Raw genomic sequence first — 20,865 nt, 5'->3', positions numbered from 1 at the left:
TTTTTTTCTGTATTAAGTATTTATTACATACAAGCATTTTTTACAATATGAAGTTTCTTTAGACATGACTGATGATATTTAGCATTTTTCATTATTGTATATTTAGAAACATTCTCTCGTACTCTAATTACCATTATTATTAGGTATTCTTATAGAATAGTTTTAATAGAATCTCAACCAAATCTAATAAAAATAGTATAAGTGTACACGTGACGCAGGGGTATATATGGTGTCCAAACGATTAATAAATATTGTCGAAAAAGAACTAATATAAATAAGTTTCATACAACAAATTGTAACTGAATCGGGCGTTTTCAGTCCGTTACAGTATTGAAATTTTTATAAGACAAACGCAGAATTTCTCGTGTGAGAACGGGCAATAAAACGTGTCTATAAATCTGTCACTTTGCACGGTTTCGGATTGTCTATCATCCGTTTCATATTCTTTTTAATTAGGATATTTTCACCGTATGAGCAAGCGACTTGCGGTGCAATTCTGTACAAAGACGCTCGTTCTAACAATTCTTGATAAAAATATATATTAATCGTTCATAAGAAAATATATCGATTATTTGCGGATAAGAGAATTTCTTCCGGCGCCCGATGAAAAACAAGTCGCAAATGCGAAGAAAAATCTTGCTTAAACAAAAACGACGTTAATGAGAAAAATTTCAATTTTACACCACACGCAATTCGTTGAATTCTCTACGCCGATATGATTATGATAAAATTCGGATAAAGAGCGAGAGAAAAAAGGGAGTGCGCTAAATCTCGCGCGCAAATGTATGAAAAAATCGAATAACAATCTGTACACTAATCCTATCATTCCTCTAGTATCGACAATCGTTTCTTTCAATCATGTTTCCCGAATAAAATCAGAATAACAGAAATGATCGTTTCTGCATCCTGCGTTATAAATAATCTGTCGCCGAATTCTACACGTAATATCGTGAAATAGGGCGAGCGCAAAATATAAAGCATGCTACCGATATATTCCACGTCTCATAATATTTTATGTTGTAAATAATGACATGTAAAACTCGCACTCTTTAGACGATTACAGCAATATTTGCGTTATGTATTAACATTATGATATCAATCATATTTATCTTCGTCGAATAAAGTGCAATTAAATTCCATCTGTACCTCTCGCGTAACAATTCTTACAATTAACGTTACTAGATCGTCACTCACCGTTAACTTATGCAGCGGCTATCTCACAAAGCAATCAGCATTATCGTCATCGTCATAATCACAGCTAGAGAATTTGCACGATCCGCGAAAAAACGTAACGATAGTGAAGTCTAGCGAATACCTAGAGTATATACCAATGTTAAGTAGGCCCTCTAAAATGAAATAAAAAGGAAGAAAAGAAAAAAAAACAGTAAGATTGCTTGACTAGTGAGCGCACGCCCCAAAATCTGGTATGGAAGAAAAGTGTTTTCATTTTCTCTATCTGTGCTACTTTTCCCCCATCTCGTATCTGCAGAATGCCTTTCGTGTCGAACGCAATAACGTGCTTAGATCCGCTCGTGAAATTGTTATAAGATAGCTACGTTATCTCTTATACGTTAGGGACATTCTTTAATCTGTCGTTTTGGCAGATACGTTTTCAGCGTTTGATCCGACTCCTATTTTTTTATCCTTCTTTTGTGTGTTTCTTGTGCTTTATCGTGTATTTTCAATTTTCAATTCTCTCATCTCTATCAATACCACAAAAACGTTATTGTAATCTATACACGCATGTGTGTATGTATGTGATAAGGGCGAAATCGTATGTGTATGCATGTATGTTTGCACGTGTATGTGAGAGAGAAAATAATTTCATATCGATTCGTTATCGTAAAATATGTTCGTGTATGAACATCTGAGAATGATGTGTTACAAACAGGCCTCAAACCCCCTCCCTTCCTTTAGAAAGTTACATACATTTGCCTAATAGCATACTACGACACACAAACTGAGTGTCCACACTTGCTGTTGCAATAATAATTAATTAACATTATATATTATTTTACACTTCCTTCCCGATGACGATGTTCAGAGCTCGGCATGATTGTGGGGCCCAGGGATAGTCTTTGCACCTTCTCATTCATCGAGACATCCCCTTTACATGTGATACGTCGCGCGACGGCGGTTATTTACATTATCATAAACAACAACGTCTCGTTCCGAATATAACTACTGCTCGCCATGAGCAATTCAGTTATCGGCTGCCTAACCGCTCTTTCTCTGTTCGTCTGGGAACTTTTAAGAGACACCTTATGATAGTAAATCTGTGAAAAAAAAGAGATACAACATTTATACAAGAGTCATTAATGATGATTCCAAATGCTGCAATAAAAGCCTTGGTACATACCTGGTACTTGATTGTTATCCTGTTGCTTGTTGATGAAATTATCCTGGAACGGATTGACATTGGCATTAGCGGCGGCAGGCACGTATCCCATTGGGGTAAATGGCATGGCCGTCGGATTCAGATTGGAGTTGAGGGTATCCTCGTTCGCCAGATTGGGCGTCAGTTCTAGTATCGGTCTGGTATCGTAGCCACTACTGTTATTACTCAGAGTGTCGAAGTCCGACAGATCTAACAGGTTGTTGGTCACGTTGTTTTGCTTGCTACAAAAATGAGCCAAATAAAACACAAAAGACTAAATTGATAGTTAGACATACGGATTAAGGGACTACGACTTAAGCGACTATCCACGACCACTAACACGGAATCGCCGCCGCTAAATTAGCTACGCTAGGCGCGAGCGATTCGTCAACACCTCCAGACAGTTGAATGACTAAAACGAAAATAAAACGAATTCGAATTTTGCCGGACAGAAACATAGTTCGCGACTCTATATACATCTAAAAAACGTCATCAACTGAACAATATAAAGCTTGATAAAGATAACTAAATAATGTATCGGATAAATATAAAGCTTATTTGTTCTTCTGCGTCACCGATCATATATGATTGTTTCTTAAATTTGCAGGCTTTGAATGCCTCCAGAGGCAACTATTTTGATATAACTATTTAAACAACTATTGTAAGCGATTAAATCGGATAAAAATTGCTTTTAGGCGTGTAGCAGTACTAACCGAGATAATCCATAACCTTTTGCGGTCCTTTGCGGTATCCATAATATAAATCTTTCGCCTGCATTCGGCCGATATAATAAACAAATTGAATACAACTAATATATTATGTATATTATTCTGTCGATGGATCGCAACAGGTTTCTGTTTAAATAACTACGGACACCAGTTATAGTTAAATCAATATATGTATATATATATATATATACGTCAACTGCGTAACTATAATAATCACAGGTGGCTAGAACATATTACAGCAAAACAGCAAATACAAATCTAATTACAGAAAGTTGAATCAAATCACACCCGTCGAATTAAAATGTCAGAAAAAAAATTCATGCCGCGTTTGGTCTTCTTTCTTCCTTTATTTCATTTCCTATACGGGTACCTTTGTGTAGGATTCGGTGGATATGGTGTGCGTGAAAAGATGTTTTCTCACGAAAAAGTACTATATCGAAAAATACATGTGGAAGTACAAATAGTACATAGCAAAAGTAGGCAGTAAGTTGACATGTACCGCGCATTTGATGGTATACAATACACAAGCATGAGGAACGTAGACAATCATTGTGCAAGGAAAAGAACAAGCCACACCATATCAACGTTAGTCAACATGCATTGGTGATTTGTAGAGATTGTTACGAAAAATCAATCGCACTTACGGTATACACAACGGGTCAATAAATAGAAGAACACTTTTTAGTACCTAATTGGAGGAAAGATCAGAGAGAGATACTCAGCAAAGATGATATTTAAAAGTTATGTACTTATTATACTACGAAAATATCAATTGCATTTTCCGTATATTATGATACGTTATTATTACTACTTTGTAAAAGTCATGTTAACATTACTCATCCTTGCTGAGTTGGTATGTCGTGAAATCACAAAACGAACGTTTCGATGATTCATTAGATTTATGCCGCTTGCCTCTCTTTACATTATGTACATTGAGATTTATTTGTTGTATGATTTAACGCTAAGTGTATATTTTGTTAATATTTCTCTTAACAATTTCACTTTATGAATGGCATTACGTTCTTCCAACTCATTCACATAATATTTAATGACGACCGGAATACATATGCGATTCCCGTTATCTTTGATAATTCTAGCTAAAAATAGTATGTAAATTTGCCATTAGTACATTCATCAATTATAAAATATATGTAACTATTACAATAAATGTGATACAATATACACTCTCATACTTGTAATCTTATTATCACCGCGATAGCAACGTTAGTCTCATATTAATTTATTTTTTAATATATTGCTAATCGCGTGTGCAACTAATCGTATAATAAACGGTAAGTCGCAATGGCGTGCTTATTATGCTCGTCAACCGTTGGTCTGACTACTTTTGCAATGTACAATACGCGTGGGTCACTCAGAATATTTGCATGAAGCGATAAATGTTCAGTGAAATTAATGTCGATAGGCAGTTTCTTCCAGTAGGACACTCTCAGGAAAGCGTAATATATATATATAAACTTTTTTACTAAATAACCGTTTATAATAATGTTTACATATATACGTATATAAACTTTAAAACTTAATTAATTTATTTTAACCGACATTATAAGACATATTAAACAATAAATCACTGTATATACAAAGCTTTTGATAATAAAAATTTTAAGAGTACATCTAACAATTTTACGTTCAACCGCAAATAAATTATTCAAATAATTGCCATTTCGGAATCTGATAAAATCTCTCTTACGTTACATGTACAAATCTAAAATTCGAAATAATCAATCTGTCTATGGTGCGATAATGGTTCATTGATTGAGAACTTTTATCACACCTATTTACAAATAAAATCATACAATATGTTTAATTCAATACATTTTGCGTGGCACGTATTCTCTACGGATTTAAATTATGCAGAGCATCCAAGATATCTTTATACAGAAACTTCTATTCTTAACAGATGCCATAGTAATATTTGATTTCTTGACTTTCTGTAACGCATAGTTTTTTTATTGCATATTAAATGTAAATACGAATTTTATATGTTTAATTATGCAATATTAAAAATTTATTTTCTTACTGTGAGTTTTAGTCAGCTGTCTTACATGTATAATATTTAGACGCTTTATTTCTTTTTTTCGATCGAATAGTTATACGATCTTGTTTTTGACCTTGTTATTAATCAGTCCATTTTAATTGAATAATATTTTAGCTAGTATCGTGCAACTACTTATGCCTTGTAAAAATGTAAGTAATTGGCATGTTGCACTTCTCATCTATCTGTTTTGTAATTATTTAATTAATTCCTCATTAATTAAATATTAATTAAATAATAGGAGATTGCTCAAATCTATTCTTTTTCTGATTAAAAGATATTTTCGCAAAAATTTTATTTCCTTGATGTTACACTTTTGTTTTTAATATATTTTAATATATTATTTAAATTTTAGTATGTATTTTTTGATCGTATAATAATCATACTGTAGCACAGCGTATGTCTATCATCTCTAAAATTTTGATCTTGGGCACTTCTAAATCGCGTCGAAAATTACACATGTCTCAATGCCCAATTAAATACACGTTACGAAATAACAAGCTTCGCTATTACTATGGTATTATTGTCCATCGATCTAACGAGAAGATACGTACAATTTTTTTACTCTCGGTCGACGACGGTATATAAGACGACGGTATATTTTTTTTTATAATTTCGGTTTAGAATTGATATACTTACACAGTGGCATTGTCCAGTGTAATCGATTGACTGTTGATACCATTCCCGTGATTTGTATGATGACCGTTCAACTCTCCCTCAACGTTACCCTGATTATTATCCAACACAATTTTGTTTTCGTTAATGCCATTTCTATGTGTCGTGCCATTATGCACTATGTCCAGTGCAGATACGCTGTTTTCCGTGTGATGTGCCCGTTGCTCGCCGCTGATAAATTGCTGAGTCGCCTCGGAAATTAAACTGGCTGTCATGACGTCGTCGTCTTTACCGTCTGGCATCGGTTTGCTCTCATCGATAGGGCTGTCTTCTTTCAGCTTGTCACCATCACCGCCCTCTCCCTGCACATGTTCGCCGAAAGATTTTTTTTTCAATTTTGCCATTTTATGTAACATTTAATCTCGATGAATTGGTTCAATATGAATTAAATGTACTTCAGTACTAATTTAAATATTTTTTAAATTAAAAAATTAATATATTTAATAACATTTCTAACATTACCTTGGATGTATTGGTTTGATTTTTGCCTCTAGTCCTAAGCATAATCGCCTCGACTCGTTTGCGTCTGGCGTTGCGCTCCTCTTCTTCCTTCTTAAGCCTTTCAGCCATTTCGATTCGTTGTCTATAATTTAAATATATGGATATTACTCATCACGTAACTAATTGTGAATTTTCAAAACAAATAAAGGAGAACATTCTTTAGACAAACCTTTCTGCTTCTTCTCTTGCTTTGCGTTCAGCTTCTTCCTTCTCTTGTTTCTGACGAGCTTCTTCTTCTCTTTTCCTTCTATCCTCCTCCTCGCGACGTTTAGCTTCCTCGATTGCCAATTGCAATCGTTGTTCTTCGGCCTCTCGAGCTTCATTAGCTAAACGTATAGTTTCTTCTTCCAAACGACGTTGCTCCTCTTCTTCCGCGCGCAATCTTTCAGCTTCTAGACGCGCTTCTTCCTCCTATAGAAATTGTCACACGTAAGGCAACAGATGTAAAATCCAATTCAATCAAATATTAAATTGACTTGTAGACGGTACCTGTCGCTGGCGCTCCAATTCCGCTTCTCGTTCCGCTTGTTCTCGTGCTAATCTCCTACGTTCGGCCAAAGCAGCTTTTGCCTCCTCTTCGGTAGTGATTCTGATTTTCGCGATCATGGAGGCTGTAAAGTGAATCATTAATAAAAATAGACGTTCGCCATTCAAGCAGTCAAGAGCTTACGAAAAACGATCGTTCGGCCTCGATAAAATTTCGATTAATCATACCTGACATGTCCACCTGCTCATCCGCTTCACCTTCAAGCTTGACTTCCGGCATTTCCGGCGATTTCTTTTCCTGTTTGTTCTCCTCCTTCTTAGCAACTTTTGGCTCTTCCGCCATAGTATGCGATAGGTTCTCCTGCATTAGATTAGTCTCGTCTTTGACTTGTTTGCTTGCCGACACAGGTTCCGTCGCTACCGTTGTATCATTAGTTACAGATTCGACAACTTTCGCTTGCTGCTGTTAAAATAAAAATTTAAATTAAAATCTACATTCTTGACTGTAAAGAAAAAATTATATATTGAAATGTCGGAACAAGGAAATATATCTACATTTTAATTTAAAAATACAAAAGGATGTCGTACGTGTATCAATACAGAAAAACCTTTACCTGCACCTTTTCGCTACCCTGATCCTTCTTCTCCTCGTTTTTGTCCTCCGATTTCACATTCGGCGCCTCTTTACCCTCATCCTGCTTTATGATTTCCACGTTAGCTTCGCGGATGAGCGGTATGTGCTCGATTCCGGGACTCTGCAGGGGAGTCGCCTTCGGGGTTATTCGCGGTGATGACTTGGCGTTCCTGATTAATTTCTCCGTCGGTTTTCTCACTTCCATGGCTTTGGGTGTAGAAGGTTTCTTTGGAGTGCTATGGACCTTTGGCAGTGGTGGCTTTGAATCCTTCGTTAATTTCGCGTCACCCATCATCAGATCTGCGGTAACGAAAACGATCGGGATATTTTCGTATCTACGCGCGAAATCTTTTCGGTTATGTACAATAGTATTTACATGTGCAATTTCAGCAATCGTGATTAAAAATGATATATACAAGAGGTTGCGAATAGAGATTTAAAAGGGAAAAATTTCGTTAAAAAATAATAAAAATATAAATTTACAAAAATACAAATGATTGAAGAGAAGATATGAGACAAAATAAGAGAAAAAGAATTTCGGATCGAGACGTCTTTAGAGTTTTTCTTTCTTTTTCGTCGCATTTTTCAGACGTACTTTCATATATACATGTCTGAATCCTTTCTGGATGTTCAGATTACAAACACAAAAATAATTTTCATCGATTATATCCCCCTTTCAACTTAATTGCTCTAACATATTTTTTTATTAATCGGAGAATTCAATTTTAACGAATCGTTTTTCTTTTCTTTTTTTCCCCCTGGTCTCCTCGCTGATCCTCGGCGATCTAAAAGGGTCGGTAGGAGAAGAAGTAAAATGGGCATGCTCACTGTGTTTCTCTGTGACCGAGACACCGGTACCGGCAATCGAAGCAGGCCGCGGTCGGCGCGACGCGGCCGTGCGGGTACGCAGATTGACGTTACTGCTGCCCACGCTGCTGGCACTCTGCTGGCTCATGGAGCTGTGCGGTCGGGATGGGCTGTTCGGTGTCACTTCGCCGCTGCGGATACCTACGCGTCACCCACCCAAAATAAGTAATTGATCTTTTCGCTGGAGACTGATTGAACGCGATCGCGCGTAGGTTCTCTTGGTAGAGAAAGCACGGCGGTGCGAATAAATTTCCCATTCGTACTTTTCACGCTTCATATATCGTGTCGTTTGCGCTTGTGACGCTTGTTGTGACGAACGCAACGTGTAGCAGGCGAACATCGCAAGAAACCGAAAATAGTAAGCACCGCCACCGACGTTCAATTGCAGTTCCGTGAGTGTGGAAAGAAAAAGAATACAATCGAAACAAAAAACAATAAGCCAATAAAATTAAAAAATGAAAATTGCGCAAAATAAGAGTGTGAAAGGATCGTAACGGAACAATGAATAAATTGTGAATTAACAAGGAATAAATTGCACACTAAATACAAATATATACGTATAATACTAACAATAAGTGAATTGCGAACTAAATTACGTAGCGATATAATAAAGTATAAGAAAAACGTGCAGCTTACCGATATGTTAACGCATACCTTCACCCGTGGTACCAAAAAACCGTTGAGAGATCTTCCTTAGTAGGAGCGTTTTGTTAAACAATTCGGAAATCAAAGAGCCGGTTGCATCAAGATCAGCATCTCGCCGTGATAATGCTTAATTAAATTTTTTAATTTGCATGATTAATTTAGCCATTTCCTAATTAATGCAGATCATTCGTACAATCGGCTTTTGATGTTAAAAATGGCAAAAGAATCTGCCACGGAAAATAATATGGAAAAGTATCCTCTTTCGAAAATCAATGGGTTAGTCACCGACAAGAAAAAAGTATATCGATATACTGAATTAGAATAATTAATGTTTCACGGCTTGAAATTAGAAGGAAGATATCTTTCCTCTTATCATTATATCGTAAAACGAAATTGGTTGTCCCGATTGATTTACAAAAACTCCTTTTCACATTTATTCGTACATGTGTGCACCCAACTCTGATTGAAGTTGTTAGAATGAGTGCATTCATGTGTTTTTTTTTGTCCCCGCTTTTTGATTTGAGATTATTTCCCATTCTATCGAAAATTATACGCCGCTTACGATGCTTGTCATTAAGCGATGATCATTCTGACAAAGGTTGACTAGAAAATTAGTACAAAGCGAAACGGGTGATTAATTATTCCGAAAAAAGCTGCTTTCAGAGAAAGTTATATCGCATAAAGAAGATATTAAGTATTTTTATGAGATAAATTTACAAAATTCTGAGTTATACGTGTAGAGGGAACGTGATCTATTATCGAGCTATTGTTTCTTTGGTACAACTACTTGGACTCAAATTATATATGCGATTAAAGATAAGATAAATCTACGCTGCCTTTGTGCAAAGGGGAAAGAATTGCCGGTTTATTTCGCGGGAGGTACCTTTGCTTATTTACAGAAGCTCGATTTAGCGAGGAATTCGAGATAGTCGAGTTGAGTGCACGGTCACACGCACTTACCTTGCTGGGCCTGCAGCTGGTGCTCGCGGGCCTTACGGCGTAGTCTTTCGGCGCGGGTGGGTCTGGGCATAGGTACCGCGCCCGGCAGCGTGCCCATGCTACGCGAATTATCGGAGCGTTTTAGACTCTTGGCTCCTCCGGGCGCGGCCAAGTGCGACATGCTGCGACTCATGCTAGAAGCGCTATGCAGAGGCTGGCTCTGTTGTTGCTCCGTCAACGTGCCGAGCTGCTGCTCGGTCGCGCGTTTCCTAGGCTGCGCCAGCTGGTCCAGCCTGGACATGGAGTAAGTCCTACCTGGCGAGCGTGTGAAGGCCTTGGCGCTGGAGCTGCGTGCCGTCGACGGTGGGCCGTCGCGCGGGGACGGTATCGTCGGCATGAGGTCGGTGCGTCGCCTGTTCACACGTAGGTAAACCGAGGTCGGGGTGCTGGGGGTGCCGCCACCGTCGCTATCATCACCTGCAAAGAGTCTCGCTTAGGGTGTCGCCCGTACTGCGAAACGAGCGACGTCCGTTGATTCGCGCGGACATTACGCGGCACGGCTCGCTCGAGATGGATAGACTTGAGTTTCTCTGACGCGCCAATGCGGCCGCATCCAGATTTTTATTTCTCTTTTTTTCGCTTTTTTTGTAGTTGTGTCGCTTTGCTGTGGTGTGTGGAAATGACGCGGAGAAATACACTGAGAGAGAGAGAGAGAGAGAGAGAGAGAGAGAGAGAGAGAGAGAGAGAGAGAGAGAGAGAGAGAGAGAGAGAGAGAGATTTTATTCGGAATTGCATGAATGCAAAATATTATTTGCGTTTCACTCGCAAAATTTCAATTTAATAAAGAATTAAATACATTTTTTTATAAACATCGAGGGTAGAAGAGATTATAACAAAATTTTTTTAAAGATTTATTTGATAAAAAATATTCTCTCAATGTACGTAAATTGTGTATTAAAGTGCAAGTAATTTTAGGTAACAAAATTAGTATACATGCCGCATAAACAAAAGTGTAGAAAAAACTATACTATATCTTCTGCAAGCAACACATTCAAAGGAACATTCAAAGGCAATATTTAATTAGAATCAAAGAATATCTAAAAATACAGTGAAAAACCCGTCTATGCAAGCAATAAACTTTATATTACTAACGATTATAAGTCTGCCTCAAATTAATATAATTAATCGAATTAGATTCTCAGCTATCTCTACTACGTGCGGCAATATAACTCTACCTTTTTTATTAAACTACAATTTAAATTGTCATGTTATAAACTATCGCATATAATCTTACTATGTAATTACTAATAGAGTAATTACTAATAGATAGTCTAAACTTTTATATTAATATTTATAAATGCAGAGTATCCGGAAAAGTCGGTGCTAAACTTATTCAACGCGTTAATAATTTTCAGGCAAATTTATACAAATTTTTTTACCTACTTTGGTTTCATTAACATGTTGTATAAATTGTTTAGCCCTAACCTTTTCGTATAACTATATAATTTAATAAAACAAAGTTGAATTAAAAATTGATCGTGACTGATAATCGTCTTATTAGATCATATTAGAAAATTCATTCAAATAACATTGAGTTGCACATTTCTGACTGACAAAGACTCAGCTTGTAAAATGCACATTGCAACTAAATATTAATAGTGTCTAGTGATTAGTTGATTAGTAACGAGGTTAACAGGAATCTCACATGGGTAGACAAACTAATGGCACCCAATGATATTGATTGCACGTGGTTTCACTCATAACGTGACACATCGTAAAATCCACCTGATACCAATACCATAGAATCGGGGAGGAAACTACGGAATGAGAGAAAGTGCGCCGGGGTATGCTCTTACGGTGTTAAATGAACGTGACATGCGTTGATAGAGTGTGTAATAAAGTAAAAGAAAGACGTAATGGCGTAGAACACGAGAGAGAGAAAAGGAGAGAGTCCGACGAGAGCGAGTGCTAAACAAAACGAAAGATAAAGGATCGACAATATTCATTCTTGAGACGAACAGAAATGGATCTCTCCCGGCTTTCTTGCAGGCTTCTGAGACATCAGGACTCACCACTGGTAACCCGTTGAGTCATGGGACGCATAGTGTCGCTATCGGATTTATCATCGACGGTAAAGATGTCGGTTGTGGGGGGCAGAGAGAGGCTGGCTCTCTTATACTTGGCAGGAGTTAAGGGGGGATCGGGGCTAGAATTCCAATTGAACACCTCGTACATGGACGAGGACATTCTCATATCTGCGAACAAACCATTCAACGCAACGCAAATATTAGGTATTCCGCGAAAAATTTGGCAGGGATGAGAAAAATAGGACGGAAAAGCATAAGTATCAGCGTGAGTTAGATACAGTGCGAATTGTATATTCGTGTTATCTCTCTTTATTATCTTATTTTCTGTATACATCTCGCTGTGCAGAACCATCACCGATAAGTATAGAATACAATAAAGAGAAGAAGTACAGAGAGAAAAAACCCCGTAGTTAAAAGTTGTATCTTAGCACCTTAAAGAAATATTCTAATTTTTATTTTCTCCCAGTAATTTCTAAAATACTGGTTCTTCAAAGAAAAAAAAGGAGAGAGAAAATGTGTTCGGAGAGATAGGAAAGAATATGGATGAAGATGTGACGTTTATAGGGTGTATGCTAAATGAGCAAATGTTGTGTGCAGTGTAAAAGTAAAAATAATGTCGCGTAAAAAGCAAAACTTGCGACTTATATCACGGGGTTCAAAACGTTCTCAAAACTCGCTGTGTAATCAATCTCAAGCTGAAAATACGTGAATTCGGCTGTCGTTCAAAGGGATGTTGCGACAAGAGTAGTGTACACAGAATAGGCAATAGAGAATGTAAATCTGAAAGTAAACAACCAAAAATAAAATTTACGCTATGGGCAAGATCACCGGCAAAATTATAGGTTCTAATAGTGCTGGACAATCGTTCTTTCATGCTTCGCGTGTCATCTTTGCCGTGAGAAATTGTATGATAGAGCTTCGTGCGGCGGTGATTCCATATAATTTATAATCTTTTTTTTTTATTTAATCTATTTAAAAACTCCAAGATGCAATTTAATTACTCGACCAATTTAATTTTACAGTAAAACAATTTAATCGCTTCATCCATATAATTAATGAATAATAATTCATTAATTTCCATAATCATAACAATTCATATATTTTATTACACAATTATTTCACATATTACGATAATAATGTAATGATAAATATGTAGGCAGAGAAATATGGATTGAATTTTACAGTAAATAGAGGAAAGTCATCAATACTGGCATACCACTCTGTGCTTTTGAATAGTATTTCTTAAGCTAAAAATAAAACTTTGCAAATACGTACAGAAAAAGTGTCTTTTATCAAATGGTATAGCCGTTTTTATAATATTGTTTCATACTTTGTAATAATTAATGTTTTAGTTACATAATAAAAAATTAATATCTGAGAAATTGGACATAGTAGGCTACATTTTCCTTATTTTTTGACATGAGCCATTTGTACAAAACATTTACAAGTTAATGCATATGAGATTTTCTAGAAGCCTTTCACTTCGGTGTAAAACATTTTTTGTCGATTATACAAATATCTTATGCGGTTTTTCCGCAAGACGCAACATGTAGTGAGACTAATATGTAAAAGTTAGATTAGGTTAGATTCGTTTTCAGTAAATTTTATATATAAAAATTATGAATTAATTATCTAAATTAATTATCTAAATTATCAGTATTAATACGGTAATGTTTAGTTTCGAAGAGTAAGTTTAGAAGAGTAAGAGGGTGCCGCTTTATATCAGTATTGGTGACCTTCCTCTATGCTATACAATTTTGTTTACCGTAACTCGTGCGATGGAATCTCTTCTTTAAACGGTATCGATTGCCACTAAGAAAAATATATCAAAGGTATCAGAAGCGATCGTGCGTAAAGTATAGGTTGGGAGAAGACGCAAGTCGCTTCCTTGTCTCGTTTACCCGACTAACTCTGAAAATCAACGTGACATAGAAATATTCTTGCGACGACGCGATTAAACGATGTCACCCCTCGTGAATCCGTGACAGGAAGAACGATTGTAGGCCCGTACGACAAACATCCATCATCGATACATTACGTTGGACATTCGAGCAAATAGGATTGAGCAAGCAAATGGAACCTGGACGTGAATTCACCGACACGAGTTATCTCTTTGGAACATACTTGTTAGATTTATCTCGCTTCGAATAATACACATCCGAGCTATAAGACGCGATTAACTTACGAAATGCCGCCGTGTATTTAATCGCAAGGTAGCTGACGTTAATCAGCTGGTATCTCGATCTTCCTCGTTATATGATACATACATTAACGCACATTAAATATCGCGATCCGTATTTATACTCACATTGAAGTAAATCCGCTCCCGTGCCGCTTATGATGCGTGTTTGCATGTTGCATCGACACCCGACTGAATTTACAGTAAACACTAATTTACGTTCTACCGGTGCACGGTGCAAAACAGATACCACGCGTGTATTATTCACATATCCGTCATTTACGAGATACGGAAAAGCTCTTAACGCTTTCAGCTGCTGCTAAGTTATTTTATATCACACACACGCGCGAATATTTTACGAGATATCTCTTATACATCAGATATTTCAATATCCCCTTTTGTGATAAATCAAGCATGGAAAGCGTCATATTATTTTCAGTTGTAAACATTTTAATATGAACAAAAATCATACTGTGTTTTAGAAAGATATAAGAGATCGTTTATATCGAGATAAAAACTTATTAGCATTTACGATACTTAGAGAATAATATCATCACGGAAATATTGAATTAAATTTGCCTCTTGCATATAGAATATAGAAACTAATAAATAATACGAAGACGAACTAATTTGGAAATACTTCAAATTCTACGGAAGTCTACCGTAGAATTCTCGAGTTCAGAATCGTTCTCGCAGAATGCCGAAGTATGCTGGCAAGTTTAACAACGCGCGCTGAAAGGGTTAATCGGAATTTCCATATGCAATGTGCAGCTAACGTACTCGTATCGACGATCGCCTTCCTGCCGATTGGTCTTTCGTGAACTTCGGTGAATTCGCGTAATTCAATTGATATTCGGACGAATATATTCGACTGACCTTCTCCCGGCTTCCGGTCAAGTCCACCGGCGGAAGTGGCCCGTTTCTTGCTGCCGTCCAGCTCCCTCTCGGAGGACCTCCTGGTGAGGGGCTGCGCAGCAGAGAACATCATGACATTGGTGGTGGATGTGGCTCTACGGGTGCCCCAGAAGGTGGCCCCGCCGGTGTCCGCGGGTTCCAGCATCCGTGGCGTGGAGCTGCCGAACGCGAAGACGATATGCGACCTCTCGTTCCTCCTCTTCGCCTCGATGCGCGCCTCCCTTTCCTGATTCTTGCGGAGGATAGCCTCCCGTCTCTCTCGCTCCGCCTCGCATATCAGCCGTTTTCTTTCCTCGACTTGATTTCGTCTGCGCAAAGAAAAGGCGACAAAATCAGACGTGACAATTTCAAATCGAATTTTCTATGAACGAGAATCTAGATTTAGTTTTTATTTTGCGTATGGTAGATGTGTAAATTTCTTTAAAAAAATTTCAAGATAATTTAAACGAAAAAGAATTTACAACTATGCCCTCCCAACTAAATTCTTTATGCGAAGTTAATCAAATTAATTGATTCAATTGTAGATCTTCTTAATTAGTATTTTCGGTTGACAAACCTGTCGTTATCGCGAGATCTGAGTTCATCGATGCGTCTTCGCCGCTCCTCCTCACGCTGCTCGCGGAAGCGTTGCGCGGCGAGAGCTTGCTGTCTGAGCTCCTCCAACTTCCGCTGCCGCTCCTCGTTCTGCCTCTCGCGGACAAGCTTCGCCCTGTCCAAGTCCTTCGAGCTTCCCGTCGACTCCCGTCCTGCGAACAGTCACGCGAAACAAATTCAGTATCCAAGCTAATTACAAATGCTTGTACTGATCGGTTTCCACAAGTGATTAGAGATCGATGCAGCTTCTCTTAGGAAATGTTATACGGAGAAGTTTTTAATCACAATTTCACTCGATTATGTATTTAGTTATAGAAATTTCGAGAACCGGTTTAACATTGAGGTTTAACAATTTACAATCAAAATTATAGATTTATCAAAGCTATGAATAAAAAAAAAAAAAAAAATTTGCAATTAAAAATAAATAATAATTTTAAACAATTTTTGAACTAAATGTAATATAAGTTGTATGTAAGTGTATTAAATGCTATCAAGTAGTGTCATGAATAATTAATTGTTGAATTGTAACTTACATAACGAGACAGAAATGCATGTGTATTTGTGTGTGCACGGGAATAAGATAATCAAGGGAATGTGCTTATTTCATTTTAGTAAGAAAAATAGTATACACATGTATAATACATCAAGATAATAAAAATATTTACAAAACAAAATATTAATTCGGAGAACATGAATAAAATGCAAGGCGCGATTAGTGTCCAACGTGAATGGAATTTATTTATCATTAGATCTAGAACTACAGATATGCGAAATTAATACGAATAATAACCTGCCATCGTTATTTGTTAAAAATTGATGTAAATGTTAATTGAAAGCATTAAAAGGCATACTCATAGTGTTACTGAAAAAGGAAGAGTTGACTCGAAAGAGGAAAAGGTCTGTACAGTGCCCTTGAAAACGTTGATACCTTCATTCTCGTAAGGACGATCGCCATCGAGGGAATCCTCATCGTAGAGACTTCGCGGGCGCTTCACATCTGCCGAGAAGAAAGCGAGACATGTGCGTGTGCACGTAAGATTCAAGTATTAAAACTACAGCACGAATGAACATATGAACGAATAGTTATTATGGTATGCACCTGTCATGTATAGTGATATATTGATGCAAATGTGCTTTCATGGCTAAAACGAGTGGTTTGCATGCATGTAGTTGCTCGATGTTAATGCGAGATGGACTGGTGTTATAACGAAAATATGATAAACAAATAAATAATAGTTCGAAGAAATCGTGACAACGATAATATCGATAGGTTCTGATAATTTTTGGAGTCCATAAGTATAAAATTTCTTTAATAATTGAAAATTAAAAAGAAAGGAATATAAAATTTAAAACAACAGAAATTTATTTTAGTCGGTTTTATCTTTTTATAGCTTCTTTCTGCCTAGTAATTTCATCCATGATATATAAACGACTCTTTTAGGAAGATGTCTCCATTTTATGAAATAAGACAACTTCTATTTTTTTTAAAGCATTTCCATTTCATAATCCGCCTTTTAATTTCATCGGAAAAGATAATCAGATTGGAAGAGAAGGCTTCAAAAGACAGCTCTTCAGATGATATTCGTCTTATACACACAGTGAAAAACGAGATTATCATTTCTTATAATATAACAAGAAAACTTTCTTACTGAATATTAAAAATATGAGCCGCGCATTCGTTAAGAAGCTTTCAAGACGAGCTGAAAATTGCGTATAGCGAGAAAGATGTCGCATTTAACTAATTTCTATTATTACCAATACAGTAGATTGAGGATGCGGAAAATGTCACAGTGTCTAGCATAATCTGACAGTTCAGAAAAAAGAAAATAACAAAGAATAATATCAACATTTTTAAAAAGTATATTTTTATTTTATGAAACAATTTGCTTAATATTTTTAGGCTATAAAAAATATTTTAGGCAGAAAAAACATTTTTATATAAAGAGAATGAATCATATTTATATTAAATATTTAAAAAGAATGCATATGAATGCCACAATATTTTGCGATATTAATATACTGCAATATACTTTTTGAAATGTCGTTTATTAAATTTATAAACAAGCCAAAAGATTAGTATTTAAACTGGAAAGTGTCAATCATTATTCGTCGAGCACGCATTCCGTTACACAATTGTCAAAATACATGACTTGTTAGCATTGTTATTCGTTGCAGGATGAATTTATTTTTTATGGTTTGCGAAATAACGCGCGCCAATGAAAATCAATAAAACATTTGCTTGTTAGATAACCTAGTAACAGCAATTTGACAAGCCCAATAAACGTGATTAAAAAAACGTAGCAATATTTCATTAAATCATTTTGTGGTTCATTATTAAAAAACAAATATGTCGTGATTCACATTTATATAAAATACGTATGTAACACACATAGACTTCTTTTTCATATTCAGACAAGACTAATCCAATCTTCATGCTTATAGTTAATTAAATTCGATCTTAGTGCAAGTTGAATTCTGCCAATTCCTTGAATTAAGATTTGTCAAGTTCCTTGTTATATAAAATCAAATGTGTAGCAGATATATTTAAACAGTATTAGTCTTCTATAAATTATAACGTAGAGATTAATTGTCTCAATTTCCAAGTACAAATATTATCATACTGGGATACATTAATCTTTCGTTAACACAAGTCATATGGAATCCTAACAAAACTAGAATCGCGATACATATCACTTTCTGCTTTAAAATCAATTACTTCCAAAAGATTAGATGTGTCACTGCGCTTACAAATGTGCTCTGCAGCGGTTTTTCTTAGATATCTAACGCATAAAATATGTACATCAAATCCTTTCAATGTTACAAAGTGAGAATTCCACACACAAATCACACAATCGTTATTGAAGCACGCTGAATTCAACCCGAGCGTACCTGTCAAAGGAAGAGAATCACCACCAATCTGGGCGAACCAGTGCATTGTTTGCTCTACGGAAGACAAATTCCAAAAGATATACACATTCTCTAAGAACTATATAAAGTTCGCGCAATTCACAATACTCATCGCGTGACCGTTGTGTCGGCAAAGAACATGTAGTGTTTAATGATCAACGACGTCAAAGTGCATTGCTGTAGATAGCACTGGTCGCAGTCAATGTTGTTTACAAATGTACGTTACTGTTTAAAGATGACGGTACCGTGGACGTCACATGACACTGCGATTTATTCGACCACGACACATATTACTTGCTATAAACGATATTGTTTCTGAAGAGATTTAAATTATTTAAAATTAAATGTCTAATTATACTGCGGACCTTTCAAGCTTATTTCGTGGCAGATAAATACTTTAAATAAATCCGTCTACGTAATGACGTCATTCATTAATAAATCTGTATGTTCAAAATTATATTTTTCATCAAACGACGAGATATCGACTGACACCTCGTTATCTCGCGTATACACACAATCGGTGCCAACGAAGGTTTTGCATCAGATACTACGGGAATCTGATGGAAGCCTCATTCTTTCCATCGTTCGTTAATTGCAACGTGGCTGGCTTATTTTCATCCTTCGTTGACGATCCATTTTCGACAGGCGTCAACGGGAACGGCCACCAAGCTGCCAATATTGTTTCCGGCCACTGATTACCAATATCAGATGAGAGAAAATAACGAAGGAGGAAACTGTACATGTACCGCTGATGATAATTGGACATGTCATTAGTAATGCGAACGCGGAATCGAACGGGAACGAGGAAGAGAGAAAATGTCGAGGAATGCGGAGGATGAGCTGCCAAAGACCGCGGGGATAGTATGAAAAGAAGACATTTTTGATGTCACGGATATCGAGTTACGTCGTAACATGCAGAAGAGCTTCCTCGATGAAGTGAATGCAGCGCTGGATTTTTCAAACAACGTGTGGTAGTAATTGAAGACTCGTTGTTCTCTTCTTATCGAAGATAGGAAATTGTTGAGAGCACTTGCACGTAAATGTAATTTGGAAGACGAATTCGTATCAAGTCACTGGGGAAATACTCGATACTCGCTCAAGCGGTACAGTTGAAGACGTTGAGTGAAGCGCTCCCCCTACTCCCTCCCTTCCAAAAAAAGAAAAAAAAAGAAAAATAAAGAATCGGGAATTGTGAAAAAAATCATCATGTGGTGATAATGTCAATGCAACTTGATATCGTCGTGTCTGTTCATTGAATCATTTATGAGAAAATAGATGGATTCTACATTGCAAAGTTTGCAAAATCGTGAATTATTAAAGCAGAAACTTTTATCATTCATATCTACGTCATCGTACTTTCGTTAATAAATTTGTTTTTCAAGACTATGACTAAATAAAAGCAAAACAATTTTCAGCACTCTCATATTTAATCAAGAACTAACATTTTACGGTTGGATAAACAATGATAATGCAAAGTGAATGCGGGCGTAATCGCGTTCTTGCAGATAAAAGAACGGCGGAAGAAAAAGTTTTCTATAAAGCGTGCGCATCTCTCTCTCTCTCAGTTCTCTTCTATCCATTATCCTGATCAAAAAGATTTTTCTTCTTCGACTGTGGAGAACAAAGAATATCCAAAGACAGTTGGACAAAGATAATGATAGGAAAAACAACGATACGATAAAGCAGCGTTCTCTCGAAAATGTAGAAAATGCATCGTTTGATATTGCACGCAGTCCCTGGAGCTGTTAATCTCCGATCATTTGGAAACGCACAATGCGTTCCGATCCATCTCTCTGAAAGCTGTCCTCCGCACAATATCGCCATTAACTCACCCGCTTCTGATGAAAGGAATGGAATAGCAAAGGAAGAATAACGTGGTCACGTTAAATATACAACGCACGAAAATTTTGAGTTCGTAAGTAAACGAAGTACTTCGGAATGCACTGTAAAAATTATAACTATAATGGTGGGTAATTTTGAGACTCGCTACAATAGTTGTGAATTTTTATGTGTATATAATTTTGTATATAAATTTTGCAATAATTTCTTAATTTATTTTTTTACACTTGTGTATATACTGTAAACAAATTTATTACAAATTAAATTATTTTTGCTTGCATATTGCAAAATTATAAACACGAAAAAATTTACAACTATTATAATTGGTCTCAAAATTACTCACTATTATAGTTATAATTTTACACAAATTTTTTACAGCGCGGATTATAAAGCGACATATAAAAAAGTTTTATATTAAGACCTTGTATAATAGCGTAAT

The 20,865-nt window shown here is 36.4% G+C and overlaps 1 protein-coding gene across 33 annotated transcripts in view; it reads right to left on the bottom strand.

Annotated features, from left to right (window-relative positions):
- The window catches only part of LOC105838800 (ensconsin), a 112,553-nt gene continuing 91,688 nt past the window's right edge, over window positions 1-20,865 (bottom strand). For 13 of the 33 annotated variants that reach the window (XM_036291232.1, XM_036291228.1, XM_036291229.1 and 10 more), the window contains 15 exons: window positions 18,570-18,623; window positions 16,609-16,677; window positions 15,643-15,832; window positions 15,048-15,394; window positions 11,978-12,160; window positions 9,927-10,382; window positions 8,283-8,462; window positions 7,435-7,754; window positions 7,049-7,283; window positions 6,824-6,945; window positions 6,504-6,745; window positions 6,296-6,416; window positions 5,798-6,135; window positions 2,360-2,619; window positions 2,243-2,276 (listed from right to left, as the gene is read on the bottom strand). In XM_036291232.1, the coding sequence (XP_036147125.1) occupies window positions 2,263-2,276; window positions 2,360-2,619; window positions 5,798-6,135; window positions 6,296-6,416; window positions 6,504-6,745; window positions 6,824-6,945; window positions 7,049-7,283; window positions 7,435-7,754; window positions 8,283-8,462; window positions 9,927-10,382; window positions 11,978-12,160; window positions 15,048-15,394; window positions 15,643-15,832; window positions 16,609-16,677; window positions 18,570-18,623 (3,131 nt within the window). In that variant the 3' untranslated portion in view covers window positions 2,243-2,262. Of the gene's footprint in view, window positions 2,277-2,359; window positions 2,620-5,797; window positions 6,136-6,295; window positions 6,417-6,503; window positions 6,746-6,823; window positions 6,946-7,048; window positions 7,284-7,434; window positions 7,755-8,282; window positions 8,463-9,926; window positions 10,383-11,977; window positions 12,161-15,047; window positions 15,395-15,642; window positions 15,833-16,608; window positions 16,678-18,569; window positions 18,624-20,865 lie in introns of all 33 variants that reach the window. The other 20 variants (XM_036291235.1, XM_036291225.1, XM_036291226.1 and 17 more) reach the window with 11 other exon arrangements.

Source organism: Monomorium pharaonis, chromosome 8 (assembly GCF_013373865.1).
Source record: "Monomorium pharaonis isolate MP-MQ-018 chromosome 8, ASM1337386v2, whole genome shotgun sequence".
NCBI lineage: Eukaryota > Metazoa > Arthropoda > Insecta > Hymenoptera > Formicidae > Monomorium > Monomorium pharaonis.
This window is presented reverse-complemented; position numbering and strand designations above follow the sequence as displayed.